The sequence below is a fragment of the Kryptolebias marmoratus genome, linkage group LG15, assembly GCF_001649575.2.
Source record: "Kryptolebias marmoratus isolate JLee-2015 linkage group LG15, ASM164957v2, whole genome shotgun sequence".
Lineage (NCBI taxonomy): Eukaryota > Metazoa > Chordata > Actinopteri > Cyprinodontiformes > Rivulidae > Kryptolebias > Kryptolebias marmoratus.
The window spans coordinates 23,697,281-23,716,386 of NC_051444.1; the positions used below are offsets into that span (position 1 = coordinate 23,697,281).

Genomic DNA, 19,106 nt, shown 5'->3' on the forward strand with positions numbered 1-19,106 from the left:
GGATGGATGGATGGATGGATGAATGGATGGATGGATGGATGGATGGATGGATGGATGGATGGATGGATGGATGGATGGATGGATGGATGGATGGATGGATGGATGGATGGATGGATGGATGAAAAACCCTTAATACATACAACATACCCACCCCACTGGGGCTGCAGTAGCTCAGTGGTTCAGCTACTACTTTAGGGGCATTCAATTAATAAAAGATTATTGAGTGAATACTGTGAAAACAAAAAGCATCTGGACTTGTGTGTATTTTTAATAAAACTGTGTTTTCAGACAGAGCAATAAAAAAAATCACGGTGGCATTTGATCAGCGGTGTAATTATCCAGTGACAATATTTCATCTTGGTCACAAGTTGATGACATTTGATTTGAAGGTCACATTCAGTTCTGATAATGACCTTATCACTTCTTTGAATCATAACATATCATTGTTAACAGAATATAAAGAGCTGATAAAACTGCACAATAGTGCACTTCACAAAATAGATGGCATCATGAGGGAAAAAAGAACATGATGTGGAAATATTGAAACAACATCTTAAAACATCAGCCAGGAAGTTAAAGCTTCGGCACAAATGTGTCTTCAAATGGACACTGACCCTTAGCAAGCTGCCTGATTAGTTACAAAGGGGCTTACAGACGACAAAGTTGATGTTTTGGAGCAAACATCAATCCCACAGAAAGTCTGTAGGCAGAGCTGAAAAGACGTATGAGCAAGACCTGCCTCAGTTCCACCAGTTCTGGAACTGGAGGAAAGGGACAAAAATCCAGCAAACTATTGTAAGAGGCTTGAGGAAGGAAATCCAAAACATTTGACCAAAGTCACACAGTTTAAAGGCAAATCTACCAAATACTAGGAAAATGGATGTAAATCTGTGACTTTGAAGAAACTAATAAATTCTCCCGAACAATTTAGACTCTCATTATTTAACAAATAGAAACAATTGGGGAATCCTAACTGACCTGAAACAGAAATGGTTTAGACTGATTTAATGTCAGACAGTGATTAAAATCTTTTTATACAGTGTATTTAAACATCTGGTTTAAACTGTAAATAAACTGGATTTTAACAAACTGACCAAAAAAACACAAAACAGTACACGTCAAGTCAGCCTGTTTTAATTTGACACGATCTCATCTTTTGTATAAACAATACAGAAACCAATGCCCTTCAGTGACCAGCAGGTGTCTCTTCGCTTTGGAAACACATTTTACTCAGCATCTAGTTTCGTGCCATTTTTTGGATTTATGTCCTACATTAGAAAAATTAAAGCATATAGCAGTGGATGCTTAGGTTTGTTTGTTTTTTTTATATTAGCAACAGCAGTTGAAATAGACGATTGCAACTACTGCTGAGATTTGTAATCAATTAAAAACGGAGTGAGCATTACTTCATCACAAGTTCTAATGAGGCTTACTCTTGTAGGCGGACAGGTCTGATCCAACATCAATGTGCAGCCTGCTGTTTGGAAGGAGGAGGGCTTATTTACCGCTGCCCCATCAGCAGCATCACTCCTGCATCCCAGCAGGTCCGGTGATTATCTGTGGAGTCACTCTGCGCTTCAAACATGCCGAATTCCCTGCTTTTTGTTGCAGTCGCCGCCTGCACACTGATAGGTAGGTGATCTGTTAACTTTCAGAGACCGTGAATTAATATTAATCAGGAGATAAAAGGGGCAGACGAGGAGAATTAGAACTAGGATGCTGAGGGTCGCTTTTTTTTAACCCCCTTTGGATTTGTGCGTTTCGTGTGCGTAAAATCCGGATTCTGCCAGCTTTACTGATTGAAAACACGATCCATGTGGAAACATCAGCCCTCAAGGCTGTTTTAATCATCCTGGACTTCTGTGTTAAATGGAAATCAATGGACAGAATCACAAAATCGTTTGGATATTTTAGCTTTTTTTGTTTGTTTGTTTGTTTCTTTATTTGTGACCTGCTCCATTACCACAAATAAGACCCGTATAATTTTATTTGCAAAGAGGAAAAAAAAAATGTCTGTCGAAGCAAGCTATTTGAATTTAAATTAGCCTTAACATGTTTAGTTTCACTTACCTCAATAAATGAATAAAAGTCCTAGTTTGCATAATAGATTTATTGTTATTGGAGGGTGCTGTTTTTCTCCCTGTCTGTGAGCCTGTGTTCATGTGTCTGTCTGTCTGTTAGCAAAATATTTCTCAAACACAGGAAGGATTGTAATGAAACCTGCAGAAAGTAATCATTACATGTACATCTACAACTGATTTAAGTTTGGAGTGAATCTAAAACAGAATGGCCATCACATCTAATCTACATTTCTTAAAAAAAACACAAAAATGCCTTTAACTCTGTCAGTTCTGCCACATAAAATTTGGTGTGGTAGTAGCTGAGCTGGATCCCCAACACTTATTCAGAGAGCCAAAAGATTGACCTTTGTTTAAAATTTTACTAATAACTGGCAAAGTCAACCTTGTTTGTCCGTTACCCCAAAACAGATTTTAATGAAACTTTCAGAAATTAATCACTGGATGTGCAGTTACAACTGATTGATGTTCGGAGTCAATCCAATTTAATCTACATGAAATTAGCCAAGACAAAAATGGCTACAACTCTGTCAATTTTACAGAAATTGAGCTGAAATCTGATGTGGTCGTGTCTGAGAGTCATCCCCGGCACATCCTCTGAGCGTGACTTCTTGTGATATCTTGTGAGATTGTGAATAAAAAGGCATCAGTTTTCAACGTAAGATGAGCTTAGTCTAAAACTCTGGCATGAAAGGCGACGGGCGACATGCATTCCTTCAAGCAAAGTTGGGCCTTTAATTGTTTTTTCTTGTTTTGTTATATGACTCCATCAAACTTGTTGAGTTTCGTCTGCACTGAGCTTTCTGCCTGTGTGGCTGATTTCAGTGCAGACAAGGATCCTAGTGAGGAGCTCAGACTGTAAGATCACGGCGCAGCGTGGAAGGGCAGGGAAATCTGGGCAACAAAAAGGCAGAAACAAACAGATAAAACTTGAAAGTACCAGTTTTGCTTCATGCAAAGACCTCTGTTACATCACAGAAATATTTAGATCTGAAAACCAGAGTAACCTTTCATACGCTGCAGCATATTCCTCAGTCAAGAAGGTCTTATTCAAATTGCATAAACTCCTGATCTCTAAATGGAAATGAGCTGATGAGATCTGTTAGATGTGCCCCATTGGTTTGACAAAGATCTGTTCTGAAATATGAATATTCTTATTGAAGCGTTTCCTTCAGTGGTAATCACTCACGGAGGCTCTTCAGCCTGTACTTTACTGAAGCAGGCGTCCCAGAGAGCCAAGCACTGAGAGGCAGATGGAAAGAAATGTACACATAAATGCCTGAGCACATGTCTGGGGTAATTAAAGCCCTTGTCCATCGCTCTGACTACTGAGACTGTTGAATTTGATTAAGGGGCTGAAAGACTATGCTTCTTTCTTTTATGGTTCTGGGCTCATTTATGGCAACATACTGGCTCTACATCAGAAATGTCTTCCGTGTGATCTGTTTTTAGAAAAAAATATCTGCACGCATGACAGAAACTTCTCAGGACAACGACCCTTATTGAAGCCATCTTGTTGATCCTCATGGTGAAATTCGATTATGGTGGGACCGGAAAGGGGCGCATTCAGAGGAGATTTTGTCACGGACAAAGACGAGCTTTCAGCTAATCTTTTCTGCTGAAAGAAGTGGATGCAACAGAGACCAGAGGAGCGAAGGGATGCCCACAGAGAGCACGCTCTCAGCCAAATCATCAGGATAATGGCGCTTCTCATAGGTGGTTTTTGGATAACTGGGCCATGGCTATTAGTTGAAGTGAACAAATGCTGCCAAAAACACTCCATAACTCAAGAGCGGAAACGAGAGTGTGTTAAAATGAGGGACAGGTCTGATTTGAGATTGCAGTGTGAGATGAATTGCATCCACGTTGTAGATTTGGATAATTGGCTTGCCTCTGCCGTGTGTGCCTCATCGCCGTAAAAAAGCTCCGACACGAACCAACCTTTGAACTTCAGAGCCATGAAATTAAATACCAAAGCCGTAAAGTCCTGAAAGTTGAAATGAAACTAAAAGTCATTTTTTAGCAGCAGCAGCATTACAGATCCAGAAATTCGGTCTCAGACTGTCGAGACTGAAATACGTTTTTAACTGCTGGATCGATTACCCTTCACAACTGTACAACATTCATGTGCGTTTGACAAAAAGGTCTTTATTTTTCAGTCTTCTCCCTGGGGTTTCTGTTGTTCCATCACCAGATTGTAATTGTGCTTTGGATTGAAATATAAGGCAATTTTGCTTCTCTGGATATCCCCATGAACTTTTTAAATTAACCCAAATGTGTTATTTTAAACCAAGTATGGACAGGCTCAAATTAGAAACCTGTCAAAGTCTTTAAATCAACAAGTTATTATTTTATCTGACCAAAGAGTATCAGATCTGTTATAAAGATGCCACATATATATAAATTGAGAAGTAATTAACAGTATTAAAAAGTCTCATATCATTTTCCTTTTATTTGCTTTTGATGAAGTTGGAGCATGAAGCTTGCTAGTCTGTTTAATTCTCAGTCACTGCAGCTCATGCATTAGCTTTATTCTTTGTTAATTTAAAACCATTGCTTTGCTTTTTATTTGCATGATAAAAAAGCTCAGTCTAAACCACAAAACTAGATGATGCGGCTGAAACTAAACCCTGACTATGTTTACATGCCCATCTTTTTTCCTTGTTTCGATCACATTTTGGACATGGTGTTTACACGGATGCTGTCAGGCTTTTTCAAATACACATTAGTTATATGAGGTCACTGAAACATCCATCCTCTACATGCAGTCGTAACTTTTGCCACATCATCTTAGTCACGTTGATTTTTTACCAGCAGTTTGTTCTGACATGGTCTGTTTGTTTTAAGTTTTTTTTTCTCGTTTTTTTTTTTTTAATTGATGCCATATTTTGTTTATTTTTCTAGAGGGGCACACTTGCTATGAGTTTAACACAGCTGGGTGGTTCTAATCTTTATTAACTTGGGCTTTCTTCTTCAGGCTTTCTGCATTTGTGCATAATTTGATGCCTATTCTGCACATAAATGCCTCCTTCTTCCATATGCTTTGTTCACTCTCAGCTCTGAGTAAATCTCAGGCTATTCCCTTGCCACATGGTGTAAACTTTGGATGGTGTGGTGGAGAACTTGTTATTTATTCCTCTTGATTCTGCTTCTTGAGTGCACCTCTTCAGGTGAGCAGCCAGAGCTTTGAAGCGTTGTTTGGCAGTCTCTAGAGCCTCAGGTGTGGACAAGTGTTTTCATGTTAGGTCTTTCTTCATTGCACCTGTAGTTCTGGCAGCTGGTTGATTTCTCTCTGTGTCGTCTTGATTTTTAGCTTCCATCATCCTCCTCCTCCATGGGGGACAATGCTTCTTTTGACTTGTAGCCTCGATCTTCCAGCCAAGCAATTGAAGGATTATTGTTGCTGTAATGTATACTGGCTTATAGGTTTCTGTGATGGTGTTAGCAGTGCTGCATTCACACACTCTAGCAGACTTTCAGGGGGTACTTTGTCACTTAGCCTTGGCAACAAATGCAGGTCATAAATGTCTAACTTTGTCACAATCTTCAGTCTGAGGCCAGCTGCCCTTGTGTTCAGTTCTTCAGGGCTTTTCAATGGGGCTTGGTACCTATACTCAAATGGAGGAAATGATGATAAATCCCCTCTGACCTGTCATCTTGGCTCCCCCCTTGCTGTAGCACCTCATTAATATAAATTAAGTGTGGTAGCACATTCCTCTAACGAGTGTTGGAGCACAGGGTGTAAAGTTGTTTCTGAGTCAATCTGGATTGTGGGCTTTGAAGTTTCCACAGTTTCCACATCCTTCCAATGTAGCACATTTCCCTGGGCTTGCTTGTATAGCAGCATTCAAGCAGTGATAAGTTATCTTCCCTCATTCATGAATGTCTCGTTGAAGGAGCCCGTTTATCATCAGAATGCTCTGGTGCCTCAACATCTGACACGGACCTTGTTACTCTGGGAGATGTCCAAATCATCATGCTTCATCTTTGTGTCTCTTTCTCATTATGCACCAAGGTCACTGAAGGTTGGCTGAACCGGCATTTGAACACCTGATCTTCCGTTCCGAAGTCTTGAATTTATGGTCATGTGGCTCACAGCCTGAAGGTTTTTTTTTTTTTCTTATTTTATCCTTAAGGCAAAGCTTCTTGGGCGTTACAAAATACAGCTGCAGTCAAATGTTAACATGCAGTCTTCTTGGGCATGCAGTAAATGTCTTAATAATTTGGAGGTGTTAAAGATTTATTTAAACCATTCTTTTTCCAAAGCGTTTGTTGTTGTACATACAACTTCAATGAGTTTAGAAAAAAAAAGATTTGGGGACACAAGTTTGAATTCAGTGTGGATTTTCTTTAATCAACACAGTGTCAGAATTAGACATGAAGACTCAAATACATACATACATACCCCCCCCCCCCTAATCTTTGGTTAAATGTCTCTTAGCAAGTTGCACCTCGGCCACAGTATTTTTATAACCATCAACAAGCTCCTGGCATAAATCTGGATATTTGACCATTCTTCTCATCAGAATTAGAAGAGTTCATCTAAAGACATAGTCTGCTGAGTTTTGAGGAGATAATAATTAACCTTCATATATTTGAATGACATGTTTGTCGAGTTTGACACTGTTTTCTCAACCAAACATCATCCGCATTACTTCAGAAATGTTGATCTCCTGAGGATGCTGACTGTATCAGTCCATCCGATCAGCGCATCTAATCAGTCCAAAGATTTTACTCAACTCCCAGCAGATTCAACTCCCTAATTTAGACTGAAAATGAACTGTTGTGGTTGTTTTCTTTTTACAAAAAAGGTGCTTTTTGTCTGTAGTTTCCCATCAAGGGCCGAGCCAGCGCAAACTGTACAGGGATCTGATGTCTAGGTACAACCCGCTGGTGAGACCAGTCTACAATGATTCTCAGAGTCTCAGCGTTTACTTTGGACTCAGCCTCATGCAGATCATGGATGTGGTGCGTAAATTACGACTTACAGTCAACTTCAAGAAACGTTGTCACATCAAAAAAATACTATCTAACCTGTTGTAGAATCTTATTTTGTTAACCTCTGTAGAAGCAATAATATAGCAATTCTTCCAATTATCATGAATGCATATACATATTTTTTGTACCTACTATAGAAAACCTGAGCAAAAGTCATAAATAAGCAAAGGTCCAAGCTTTAAAAATGGTAGAAAATCGTATGGAATGTCATCACAAGTAATTATTGCTACAACCTCGAGAGGCAAATTCACTGTGAATGTTGACACTAGGTTTCTGTTTCATTAAATTTAAAACGAGAAAAAGTTACTTTAATACCTGCAACATAACATGTATATAATAATTATTTTTTATTTCTTACAGGATGAGAAGAACCAGGTTCTAACAACCAACATCTGGCTTCAGCTGGTGAGACAGTTTCACAGTCCCATTAAAAATTAATTATATAACTTTATGATTCCATTTAAACTCTTACATAAATCTTTATATATACCTATATATATATATATATATATATATATATATATAGATATAGATATAGATATAGATATAGATAGATAGATAGATAGATAGATAGATAGATAGATAGATAGATAGATAGATAGATAGATAGATAGATAGATAGATAGATAGATAGATAGATAGATAGATAGATAGATAGATAGATAGATAGATAGATAGATAGATAGATAGATAGATAGATAGATCCTGTTATTTATCACAAGATTCAGGATCTTTAAGTACATGGATATGAGTATACACAAGCTCTGGTTGATTTTTTGCTGGATAATTTTATTAAACCCTATAACTTATTTTCTGTATTTTAAAGCTTACAGCAGCAGGTATGGATGGAGTTGCATTACTGTCTTCAAAAAATGTCAACTTTTACACTTTAACAGAAAAGTTGTCATTCTAATCAGTAAAAAAAACTAATCTAAATTAAGAATCTAGATGTTTAAACGTATAATACTCTTGCAGTGATGAGCAGTCGTTTTCTTCTCATCATCCTCAGGAGGAATTAAACCTTTTTGTGTCGTCATGTCGTGGGATGAAATGTATGAACGCAGATGCTTTATTGCAGCTTGTCCGTTTTCTGACACTACTTCCCCGCTGCTGCATCGTCAGCAGACTCTACTGTTTTAAATCACCCTGTGGGATCTCAGCAGTCTAGCACACCCACACCCACACACACACACACACACTGGGAAACCCACTCAGACAACATCCACTGGATCAACGATCTGTAGACGATTTAGCGTCCGTTGGCTCAGTGAGAACGCCTAGAAAAGAAAGTTTAAATGTCCTAAAGATGCATTTAACGCTGAAGTCGATGTGAAATATTGCTGGTAGTTCTGTAAGCTCACTTGTTCAAACATTCTGGGTCAAAAGCTTCAACCTGAGCAGACCATAGATGCTCTGACAGCTGTGGCATTTAGAAAAATATGTAAATGTGTCTTCAGTTAGATTAAACTCAGGTCTTTTATGTACAAGTAGTTTTGTTAGCTTGAAAGTTTGTGAATAAGGTTGTTTTCTATCCAAGAAAGAGCTGTGAATTTTAAAATATTGCATGTGAACTGTACAACAAAGTCCTCTTTAAATCAGCGTGTTTTATTCAGCTTTTATTACAGACTGACCTTTATACTCCTTCATGGTGGTGTCAGCCAGTTTAAACATAACAATGTGAATTAATTAAGGGTGTGTTAAAGGTCTAATTTAGAAAATCCTTATGAAAAGCTATTTAATTAAAGGAAAGCAAGATATACAGTGAGTCACATCACCCAGCCGTGCTGTTTTCCTGTAACTCTATGCGCTCGTAATCTGTTCTGTTTTTCAAAAACACTGAAGTAGTTTTTTTTTGTTAAGGTTTATTTATTCCTTATATTTTTTTTATTTAAAATTAAGATGAAGGAACATATTACATTAAAATTTTGACTGGAATGTCTGAGCAATTCTTTTTTCACAAACATTCACGCCTCTTCACAGTGGGGTTCCCTTGACTTTTCCTCTTTCTGACACTATTCTGACAGCACTTTAAATGAGCTCAGTATTGTATACTCTGGCAGATGATATTCCATCCAGACACGCTGCTACAACTCAGTACAGAGATTAAGCTTGATTCTTGTAGCCTGTCACTGTATGAATATATCCACAGCTGCTGCCACAGATGTTGTTTTTATGTTAAAGAAACTGTCAGTGCAGTGTGAAACGCTGTCTTAAATCCGAAGCTTGCCAAAAAGCATCTTTAGGGAACGATAAAGACATTTACTGTGTATATGTGCGCGAAACATGAGAAAGTACATAATGATTTTACATCTCCCAGTACTGGAATGACTATTACCTCCAGTGGAATACAGCGGAGTATCCAGGTGTGACCAACGTGAGATTTCCTGACCATCTCATCTGGAAACCAGACATTCTGCTCTACAACAGGTAGTGACTGCACAATACAACCACAGAAACCCAAAGGGAGGATTATTTTGTGTTCAAATGAGCCTTTATTGTGTTTTCCCTCCGTATATTCTGGTTTTGTGTAAAAATTACACCACTACGATGCTCATTTGTTAAAGCAATACAAAAGAAGTTTTAGCATTAACTCTATTATGCACAAATGTTTCTGCAGGGATAAGAGCTGAATGACTTCAGAATAAAATGATTTTTTTCTAGCTTAACTAGACAAAAAAGAATAGTTGAATAAACTCGAGAACTTTCCACATTTTTAAGTCAATTTACTCAGCTTAAGATTTTTAGTCCAAACTTTAAACTTCTTTTGGTGAAGCTTAGAACAATTTTCATCTTTTACTTTCTGACTTGAAGCTTTGTAAATCTCTGTAACATAACACTTTCCTATAAATGGGTGTTTTTTTGTTTCTTTAATTTGGTATTTAAAAACAGGTGGTATCATTCTTTGATTTGTTTAATTTTAAAATGGCTGCCACAGCTAATTGTCATTAGAAAACAAAAATAGCTTCAACACAGACAGTTTTAAAGATAATGAGCTAAAGCTGAGAGTGATCCACAGCACATACTTTGAGCTCTAAGTGATCACATGACAGCACATAAAACGTTAACAATAACTACTGGAGTTATTTCTGTATGTCTGTTAGCAAAATATCTCATGCACCACTGGATAGATTTTAATGAAACTTTAAAAAATATATATTAACTACATGTATCTCTATAACTGATAAACTTATGGAGCATACAAAACATGCCACAAAACGTGGCAGAAAAATGGCATTGCTTTTCCTGATCTCTCTTGTATTACATTTTGAAAGTGTAAACTTTTAGAAAAGCTCAAGTTTTCGTCAAAAAAAAGTTATTTAGTTCCTTTTTTTCCTGAATCTCACCATGTTCTGGTCCTTCATCAGGGTTGTTTCTTCTGGTTTCACACATTTGAACCAGCATTCGTGTCTTAAAAAAGTGTTGGTTTTTTTTTCTTCATAAAAGCTAATCATGGATGAAAGATTTCAGCAATTTTCCAGTTAAATGACTTATACTCTTAGGTAAGCTCTTTTTAGACAAGAACGTTGTATTTCAAGGTTAGCTGTTCACTGGAGTTTAAATTTATGCGGGACAGTCTAGATCAGTGGTCTGTAGTAATAAATCATTCGCAGAAATGAATAAAATTATACTGGACAAGATGGGAGAAAGTGCCTTTATTATATGTCCCTAATGGAAAGTGCCACAAAGTACACCATTAATCAATCTTTACAAGATCCGAACAAACCACATTAAAAGCACTCAAGTAATAAGGAAGAAAACATTGTTCTTCATTCATCAATGTCACAGCAAATTCTTGATTTCAAACTTTCAGTATCAAGATGGTTTCTTCAATAAGATCAGTTCAACCCTTCGTCTTTCCACAGAAAGTTCATTTGGGGGTGAATTATGAAATGTGGCTGCGACTCAAACCAGTGTGTCTGAAAGCACATTGTGGTTAGAGATGACACTAAAAAATACTGACACAGTTTTACGTTGTGTGCAGTGCAGATGAAAGATTTGATGCAACCTTCCACACCAACATTTTGGTGAACTCGTCCGGCTCCTGTTCCTACCTTCCTCCAGGTAAAGATTGCAATCCTGTTGTTTGTTTACTCTATATTTCAAACTTCAAATATATTATTTTTAACTGTCAATGCCTACTAACAGAAATCCAGTTGACAGCGGGACTTTTCTGAATGCAAACCCCATAATAGTTTTGCACTTCACTTTTTGTCACGCAGGTCAAAGGCTTGTATGTGACAAAAAGGGGTTAGATTAGTGCACCTCACACATCTGTATGCTGCTGACCAGATAAAATCTGTTTCACTAGGGATTGTTTTTTTACTTTAAGTCAAGTCAAGTTTATTTGTATAGCACATTTCAGGACAAGGCAGTTCAAAGTGCTTTACATCATAAAAATAATACCTCATAAACCTTATAAAAACAACATAAAGTCATTAATTGAGAAACCAGTAGGAAACATCACATTTTGTTGAGTGCCATCATCAAAATCATCAATCATCATCAGATATGTTGGTCAATGTTCCATTTATTATGGTTCAAAAGTAACTAAACAGGTGGGTTTTTAGTCTTGATTTGAAGGAACTCAGTGTTTTAGACGTTTTGCTGTTTTCTGGAAGTTTGTTCCAGATTTGTGGTGCATAGAAGCCGAATGCTGCTTCTCCACGTTTGGTTCTGGTTCTGGGGATGCAGAGTAGACCAGAACCAGAAGACCTGAGTGGTCTGGAAGGTTGATACAACAACAGCAGGTCTTTAATGTATTGTGGTGCTAAGCCATTCGGTGATTTATAAACCAGCAGAAGTGTTTTAAAGTCTATTCTCTGAGCTACAGGGAGCAAGTGGAAGGATTTTAGAACTGGGGTGATATATCTTCCTGCTAGTACCATATTACCCACATTTCACATTTTAAAAAGCAGTAAAAATGTGTCACACATGTACAACTAAACATCAAGTCTGTTATAAATTTAAAAGATGTCAAAAGAAGGCCTCAGTTGTTGAGGTGCTGAAAAAATGGTTTTCTTATCAAGGCTTCATGGACCAACTTCTTCCACACTGTATGGACGTGTAAGATACTCTTTCTGTGAAAACATCCACAACTGCGTGTGCAAGCAGTGGAACTTGGTGAACTCAGTGAAGCAGCGAGGCCTCACTGACACAAGTAGTAATTACTGCTTGCCCTGGCAAGCTCCTCTTCCCACTTTATCCCTTACCATGCAAAAGCTTTACTGCGGCATCTTAATCAATACCAACATAAATAGCTCCATCACTGAATTTCTTCTGGACTGGTTGCGTCTGTCACAAGCGAATCAGCTCTCAATTTTGCTCCAAATGAACCATCATCAAGTAAGATATTCATACGTTGCGTGAACTCAACACATCCGCATTAAATGAGTACAGTGTATGCAGCTGTGACCTGTAGAGACAAATCAATGGAGTTCCCTGGCATTTGTCACTGAGGTTTATTGCAGAAAATGGGTTTTATTCTGTTTGTTTGCGCCCGTCTCTATTCATTTCCTCCTTATCGTGATCATTTACCCTGGCAGCCGAAGAGAGAGAAGAGACCTTGTTTACTGCCAGCATCTCATTCTCATATCTTTCTTAAATATGTATGGAAATTAGTTTGACGCCAGCTCTCCTGATGAATTACCCTCCTCTTTCATCCCATTGTCATATTGAATTTTTTCCTCTTGATAGGATAGATGGAACTTCATATCTCCCCAGAATAAAACCACTCTACTGCCTCTCAGGTTGTCGTGTCATTTTTCAATTTTCCTCTACTTCCAGAGAAGTGTAAAATGTTCCTTGTCAGAAAGTGAAATACACGGCTAACAAAACAAGCGTTTCTGTGTTATTCACCTCGCCTGTCTGTGGTTTTAAAGTTGGGGCCGACCTGCTGTCCTTCGTCATGTTTGTCACGACAGGGATCTTCAAGAGCACCTGTTATATTGATGTTCGTTGGTTCCCCTTTGATGTCCAGAGGTGCGAGTTGAAGTTTGGCTCTTGGACATATGGAGGCTGGTCTCTGGATTTAAAGATGCTGGAGGCAGACATCACTGGCTACATCGCCAATGGAGAGTGGGATCTTGTTGGTAAAAGGGTGTCCTTTGAATTGGTACCCAAAAGTGTATCTCATGTCCTTTCATTCCTCAGTCCATTTAAAAGGATGGTAGGTCCTTGACTTTTCGCCTCCTCGCTGTCACAGCAGGTTGTGCTCTTGTTTTGCAGAGGTTCCAGGAAGAAGGAACGAGCGTTTTTACGAATGCTGTGAGGAGCCTTACCCTGACATCACGTTCACTGTTGTGATGCGTAGACGGACCCTCTACTACGGCCTCAATCTGCTCATCCCGTGCGTCCTGATCTCTACTCTGGCTCTGCTCGTCTTCCTTCTGCCTGCTGACTCTGGAGAAAAGATCTCACTGGGTCTGACGAACAGGAACACACAAAAAAACATACACATACATACAAACATGCAGTACAGTCATGGGAAGAAGAAAGTCCACCCTCTTTCAGTGTAGATTTGCTGCTGTTTGAGATCATTGACCTGTTGGATCATTACCCAGTTTGGTCCAATCTTCAGTTGTCTAACAGTCCTTTGGTCTACAGGGGAGTTCATGGTCAACACAACGACTGCAAGTCCTGTGGCTGCAAAACTAGCCCAGATCTTCCCCCATACACCACCATGCTGACAGTTGTTATGGGGTGTTTGTGCTGATTTGTTGTTTGATTCGCCAAAGATGGTGCTGTGCACTATAAGTAAACCGCCCTGCTTTGGTCTCATCTGTCAAATGACGTTGTTATACAAGCCTCGTGCACTTAAGGTTAGATTTGAACGACTTTGGAACCTGGTAAAGACCAGATCATTTTTATGTCCTGATATAAAACGCTAAAACTGAAAGAGTGGACTTTCTTTTCCCTTGACTGTCGATTCCTTCATTGCAATTTTTTCTAGGTCTTATCATTTACTAATTTATTCAGTTTCCTGAATATTATAGAAGCGCAGAACATGTCAGTCGATCCAGATCTGATTTTCTAAATAATTCTTTGATATTTTTAAGTGCAAATATAACTGGCTTTCATTATTTATTTTGAAGTGGCCTGCACTGTCACCACACTTATAAATTTTAGCTGCCACCCCCCAATGTTCCCCTTCGACCAAACAGTTTTATCCTCCTAAATCTTGAACTTTTGAGTAGATACCTGTTCTTCTTGTTGACTAGGGTGGAGACTCTTCAGTATCGTCAGCATCATGTCTTACTTTCACAAGTCACTCTTGAATGCCTTTTATGTTACAATTATCTAGCAAGATGCCAGAATTTTATATTTAAATGTTAAAATGTTTTCTGGAGCTCTGGCTTGGTGCCTGCCAGTGTTAGCCTGTCTGAATCATTGATGCTACCATTTCAGTCATTAAAAATGCTCCAAGTGGTTCAAACACACAGCCAACCCTTTTATATTTGTTTTTTTCTCCACTGTAAACAACTTCATATGCCGTTCTACATGTCTCCTGGGTAATCAGCTGTTCAGTGAAGAACAATAGATTATTATTCCCCTTCTTTGTTGCCTTATGAACAGTGCAAATAATCATAGTTGACTAACTTAATTGTCAGGGGGTTGGGAAAACAGCTCAGTCTTATCTCAGTTGTCACTTTAGAAATCATTACATTTTGCATAAATTAGGAAGGCTTTATAGATGAAGGCTGCTGTTTAGGGCTGATATGTGTGTTTATGAATATGCATGCAGTTGTGAAAGACGTTGATTTATGCTGCTTCCTCTGACAAACTGCAGCTGTTTTCCTTCATTAACGGAGCTGCAGAGCCAGATGTGTGGCCTTGTGTGTGTGTGTGTTTGCACACACTGTTGTGTCGGTAGTTGTACATGAAGTTAGCAGATCAACCTGCCAACCGATTTCCATTTTTATTTGAGAATGGTGAGCCTTTTTATTGCTCAGATGTAATTTCCATAAACTCAGGATGTCATGAGAACAATAATAAAATTTAAGGTGACTCAAAGCCAATAGTCTTATTAAATTGCTAAACTGAAACTGTCATCTGAATAACTGCGATATGCTCTCTTGTTGTGAAAAAGTTCATTTGTCTTGGACAAAAAAGTCAATTTACTTTATTTAACCAACAGCGTGGGATTTTTCCATGTTAATGAACATCTGTTATGCTAACTCTTTCCAAACACTTTTGCACAATTGGATTGAACCTCTGATAAAATGTCTGTTTTTTATTAAAATAGAGTTTTAATTTTATTGATTGTTTTTTTCTTTTTTTTTTTTTGCTGTTATTTCAGCCAAGTCAGAAATGTGTGTTTTGTTTGAATGTGGATTGTTTTTGCAAAGGCTTAGTTTACATAATTTCTAGAGACATTTGTTACTAATTTGATTAGAAATACCTAATTCCTGGTGATCTGAGTAACTCTAAAGAACTACAACTCTGAAGATTAGTTGCTTCTGACCTTCAGGTGTGTATTAAACACACTGTGATGGGAACACCTGTGAAATCCAACTCATAGGACGCCTTGTCACGTTGGATATGATCAATTAATTTTAATCCTTTGAGATGATGACATGCTCTGATGATGGATTAGTCCAAAGATAAAGGAAACTACAGCTGCAGTCACACCAAAATCCAATGTTTTTTGTGTTTTTTTTCAGAGCTGACAAATGCACAGTTCTGGGGATTATAAAAAAGGCTCAGTAAATCCCCCGTTTCTTGGTATTTTGCTTCCAAGAAGAAAAACTTTGTATTTGTTTGCCTTTTGTTCATGTATTTTTTTGTTGTTATTCATTCAAAGTCACAAAAGGCTCTTATAAAAGACAACTTATAAAAGAACCAAGGTTTTAAAAGGTTTTATCAAGATAAACTAAAAACCATCTTAAAGGACAACAAGAAAGTTTGGTTCAGACAAAGCAAAAAATAAAAAAGATGAGTGTCTCAAGACTCTTGCACAGTATTTTATATGCATGGTGTTACCTTTAATGTGGATCTTGAACCTTAAAAGCTTCCAAAACTAGCCTCATTGATGGGTTACAAATACTTGTACTGAAGTGTGTTAAGCATCAGAGCTTGGGGACCCGATAAAATAAACTTTTACCTCTCACCAGCCCTGTTTTTAAGGTTGTTTTTTTTTATTATTAGTTGGTTTATATATTTCAAATAACTGAATGAGTAATATCAAATATATAAATTAGAGCAAAAAAACCTGAAGTGTCACAAAAAGAAGAGATTGCTAAAATGATATTTTTGTCATAACATCCAGCTAATGTTGAGGTTAGAGTTGTAATACTATTTCATCAGAAAGAAATTAGACTACTTTCCCTTACGCTCGCACTAACTGAGCTTTGGTGTCCCTCCCAGGCATCACAGTCCTGCTCTCCTTGACTGTCTTCATGCTGCTGGTTGCAGAAATTATGCCGGCCACATCAGACTCGGTGCCTTTAATAGGTAAGTCGGGCTGGAGTTGAAAGCACGTGCTGCGGTTGTTGAAAATTATCGGGATGAAATCACGAGGGGACATTTCTGCCATCATTTTTCACCACTGTTTCTCTTATATCAAAGTTCAGCCAACTTCAAGCAGCCATCAAGGCTTTAGATTCTGGTTGTTTTTTGTTTTTTTTTTTTAACTCAAAGATGAATCACCCTATTTGAATTACAGTAGTGTAAAAAAGTATTTTTTTAATATATTTCTGGGAACTTCAGAAAGTCAGTATCATAACTGAGGCTGCAGGTCACAGTCCTGATCACCGTTAGTAGCCCACTTATACTGTAAGTAAATAAATGATTATTTAAATACGGTAATAATAATTCACCCAGCTTAGAAAATCTGTGAATGTAACAAATGGTGGTGTGATGGTGACAGCAGCAGGCAGGCAAAAGCCAAGAATGATTTCATTTAATGAAGAAGAACTGTAATTTACCCCTTCTAAAACAAGATATTTATTCATAAAGAATTTAGTGAAAAAATGTAAGTGTGATTAGACTTTAAGCAAGTAATGGGTGAATGAATTATAACGCACATTGCAGAACCAGGAGAGGTTTAAAGACAATATAAATGTGGACCATTCTTTTTACCCTGTCAAAGCCATTTCCGTTATCAGCACCTGTTAATATCTCATCGAAATATTTAGGTTTGTTTCTTAGAACATTAAAGGTTCAGTACTGTGGTTTCAGTAACTCTGAGCAGTGATGTGATTTTTACCCTTAAATTTGGCTTTTGCTTTAACAGAAAATCCTTGTTTTCCAGTTTTATTTTGCTTGACGTTCACCTTTATTGTCATTATTTTCGAAAACAACTTTCTGAGGTCAATCTTTCTCTTCTTTGTCCAGCTGAGTACTTTGCCACAACCATGGTCATTGTTGGTCTTTCAGTCATCGCTACCGTTCTGGTCCTGCAATATCACCACCATGACCCCGATGGGGGCAAGATGCCAAAGTGGGTAAGTGTTTCTGTTTTCACACTTACAGCTTGTGACGTATTATAACTCCGGTGAGTTGTTTCCAGTCCAGTTTGAACTTGTCTATTTGTCTCCAGTGATAAACTGAAGTCTTATAACTTCAACTGTTGACCAAAAATCAATCTATAAAAAAGTTTCCACACGTGGGAGCCAGTCAGAACAAGTACATTAAGAGTTTCTTTTAGAAATCAAAAGTGAAAACCTGAATGATTTAGACTTAAATAATAAGTCTTAAAGTGTAAAGTTAATAACAGCCTTTATCGCTGTTCTCTGACCTGGAAGACCCGTGTGATCCTCCTGAACTGGTGCGCCTGGTTCCTGCGGATGAAGCGTCCAGGTGAGGAGCGAGTGCGTTCAGCCTGCCACAACAAGACCCGGCGCAGCAGCCTGACCAGCGTGGACCTGAACGCGAGCGCCTCAGCCTCCCAGTCCACCAACGGCCACATGCTGTACGTTGGCGTCCGCGGCCTGGAGAGCATCCACTGCTCCACCGCCGCCACCTCCCCTGACTCGGGCGTCCTCTGTGGACGGCTGCTCGGAAGGCCAGGTGAGGACGAGTTGCTTCTCCCCTCAAGTCAGAGCTGCGCCGTGGGAAGCATGGAACTGGAGCTGGCCAAGATCCTAGACGAGGTGCGCTACATCGCCAAGCGCTTTCGCGACCAGGATGAGGACGAGTCGGTGTGCAACGAGTGGAAGTTCGCGGCATTGGTTATCGACAGGCTCTGCCTCATGGCTTTCTCACTCTTCACAATCCTCTGCACCATTGGGATCCTCATGTCAGCACCCAATTTTGTTGAAGCCATTTCCAAAGACTTTTTCACTTGAAGCTGTGATCATAAAGCTGTTGCTTCTTCTCACAGAGTAACTGATCCTAAAATCATAGGGAAGTAAATCATGCTAGTAGTTTCATCCTTTCTTAAAATGAAATTTGAGGTTTTAATTCAGGTGACTAGTAGATGATGTGTAAAATATAAGATATGCATTCAAATATGTTAGTAAAATTGATATTCTGCCTTTTAACCACACAGCCCTGCATATTAAAAAGCATCATATATTTAAATCCTTTCTATACTGTCTGATTACCAAACCAAATTATATATTAAGGAGTTTTTGCAACTGTGCATCTACAGCAAAATGCAACCATGTTATGAATCATTATTCACTATTATGTATGCGTTCTTATAAAATATTTTGTATTTATCTACAGTAATGTGTAATAAAAAGTATTACACACATTACGGGTAAATATTTGAAGTGGCGGGTGAATTTGATCAATACACACGCCACTGTGGCGGGTTGGCAATTTGAACAGAGAAGGTGTTATTTGTCCTCTTGACATATAGGGGGCAGTAATGTGCTCCAGTTGCTGCTGTTACGTCGAGCCGCGTTCCCCCATCAGATACGGTTCCCCCTGCGTCTCCGTGCCGCGTACGCGGCAAAAAGCGCGCGTTCATGTTCAACGCTCCTTACCGCCGCGCTGTGCTCGCGCTGCAAGGGAATTACGGAGACCGTGAAAGGTCAAACAACTTGTTTTGGCGAAGTTAACCCACTGTTTTGCTAGCATGATAGA

General features: G+C 38.5%; 1 protein-coding gene across 1 annotated transcript; it reads left to right on the top strand.

The window, feature by feature from the left end:
• Positions 1-1,516: 1,516 nt before the first annotated feature.
• Positions 1,517-18,596, top strand: chrna7a (cholinergic receptor, nicotinic, alpha 7a (neuronal)). Its single transcript, XM_017414181.3, has 10 exons — positions 1,517-1,632; positions 6,907-7,046; positions 7,437-7,481; positions 9,394-9,503; positions 11,059-11,138; positions 12,998-13,165; positions 13,302-13,496; positions 16,440-16,526; positions 17,409-17,518; positions 17,819-18,596. Exons 1-10 carry the CDS (start codon positions 1,584-1,586, stop codon positions 18,359-18,361), a joined length of 1,527 nt encoding a protein of 508 aa, XP_017269670.1. The 5' UTR covers positions 1,517-1,583; the 3' UTR covers positions 18,362-18,596.
• The last annotated feature ends 510 nt before the right edge of the window (positions 18,597-19,106 follow it).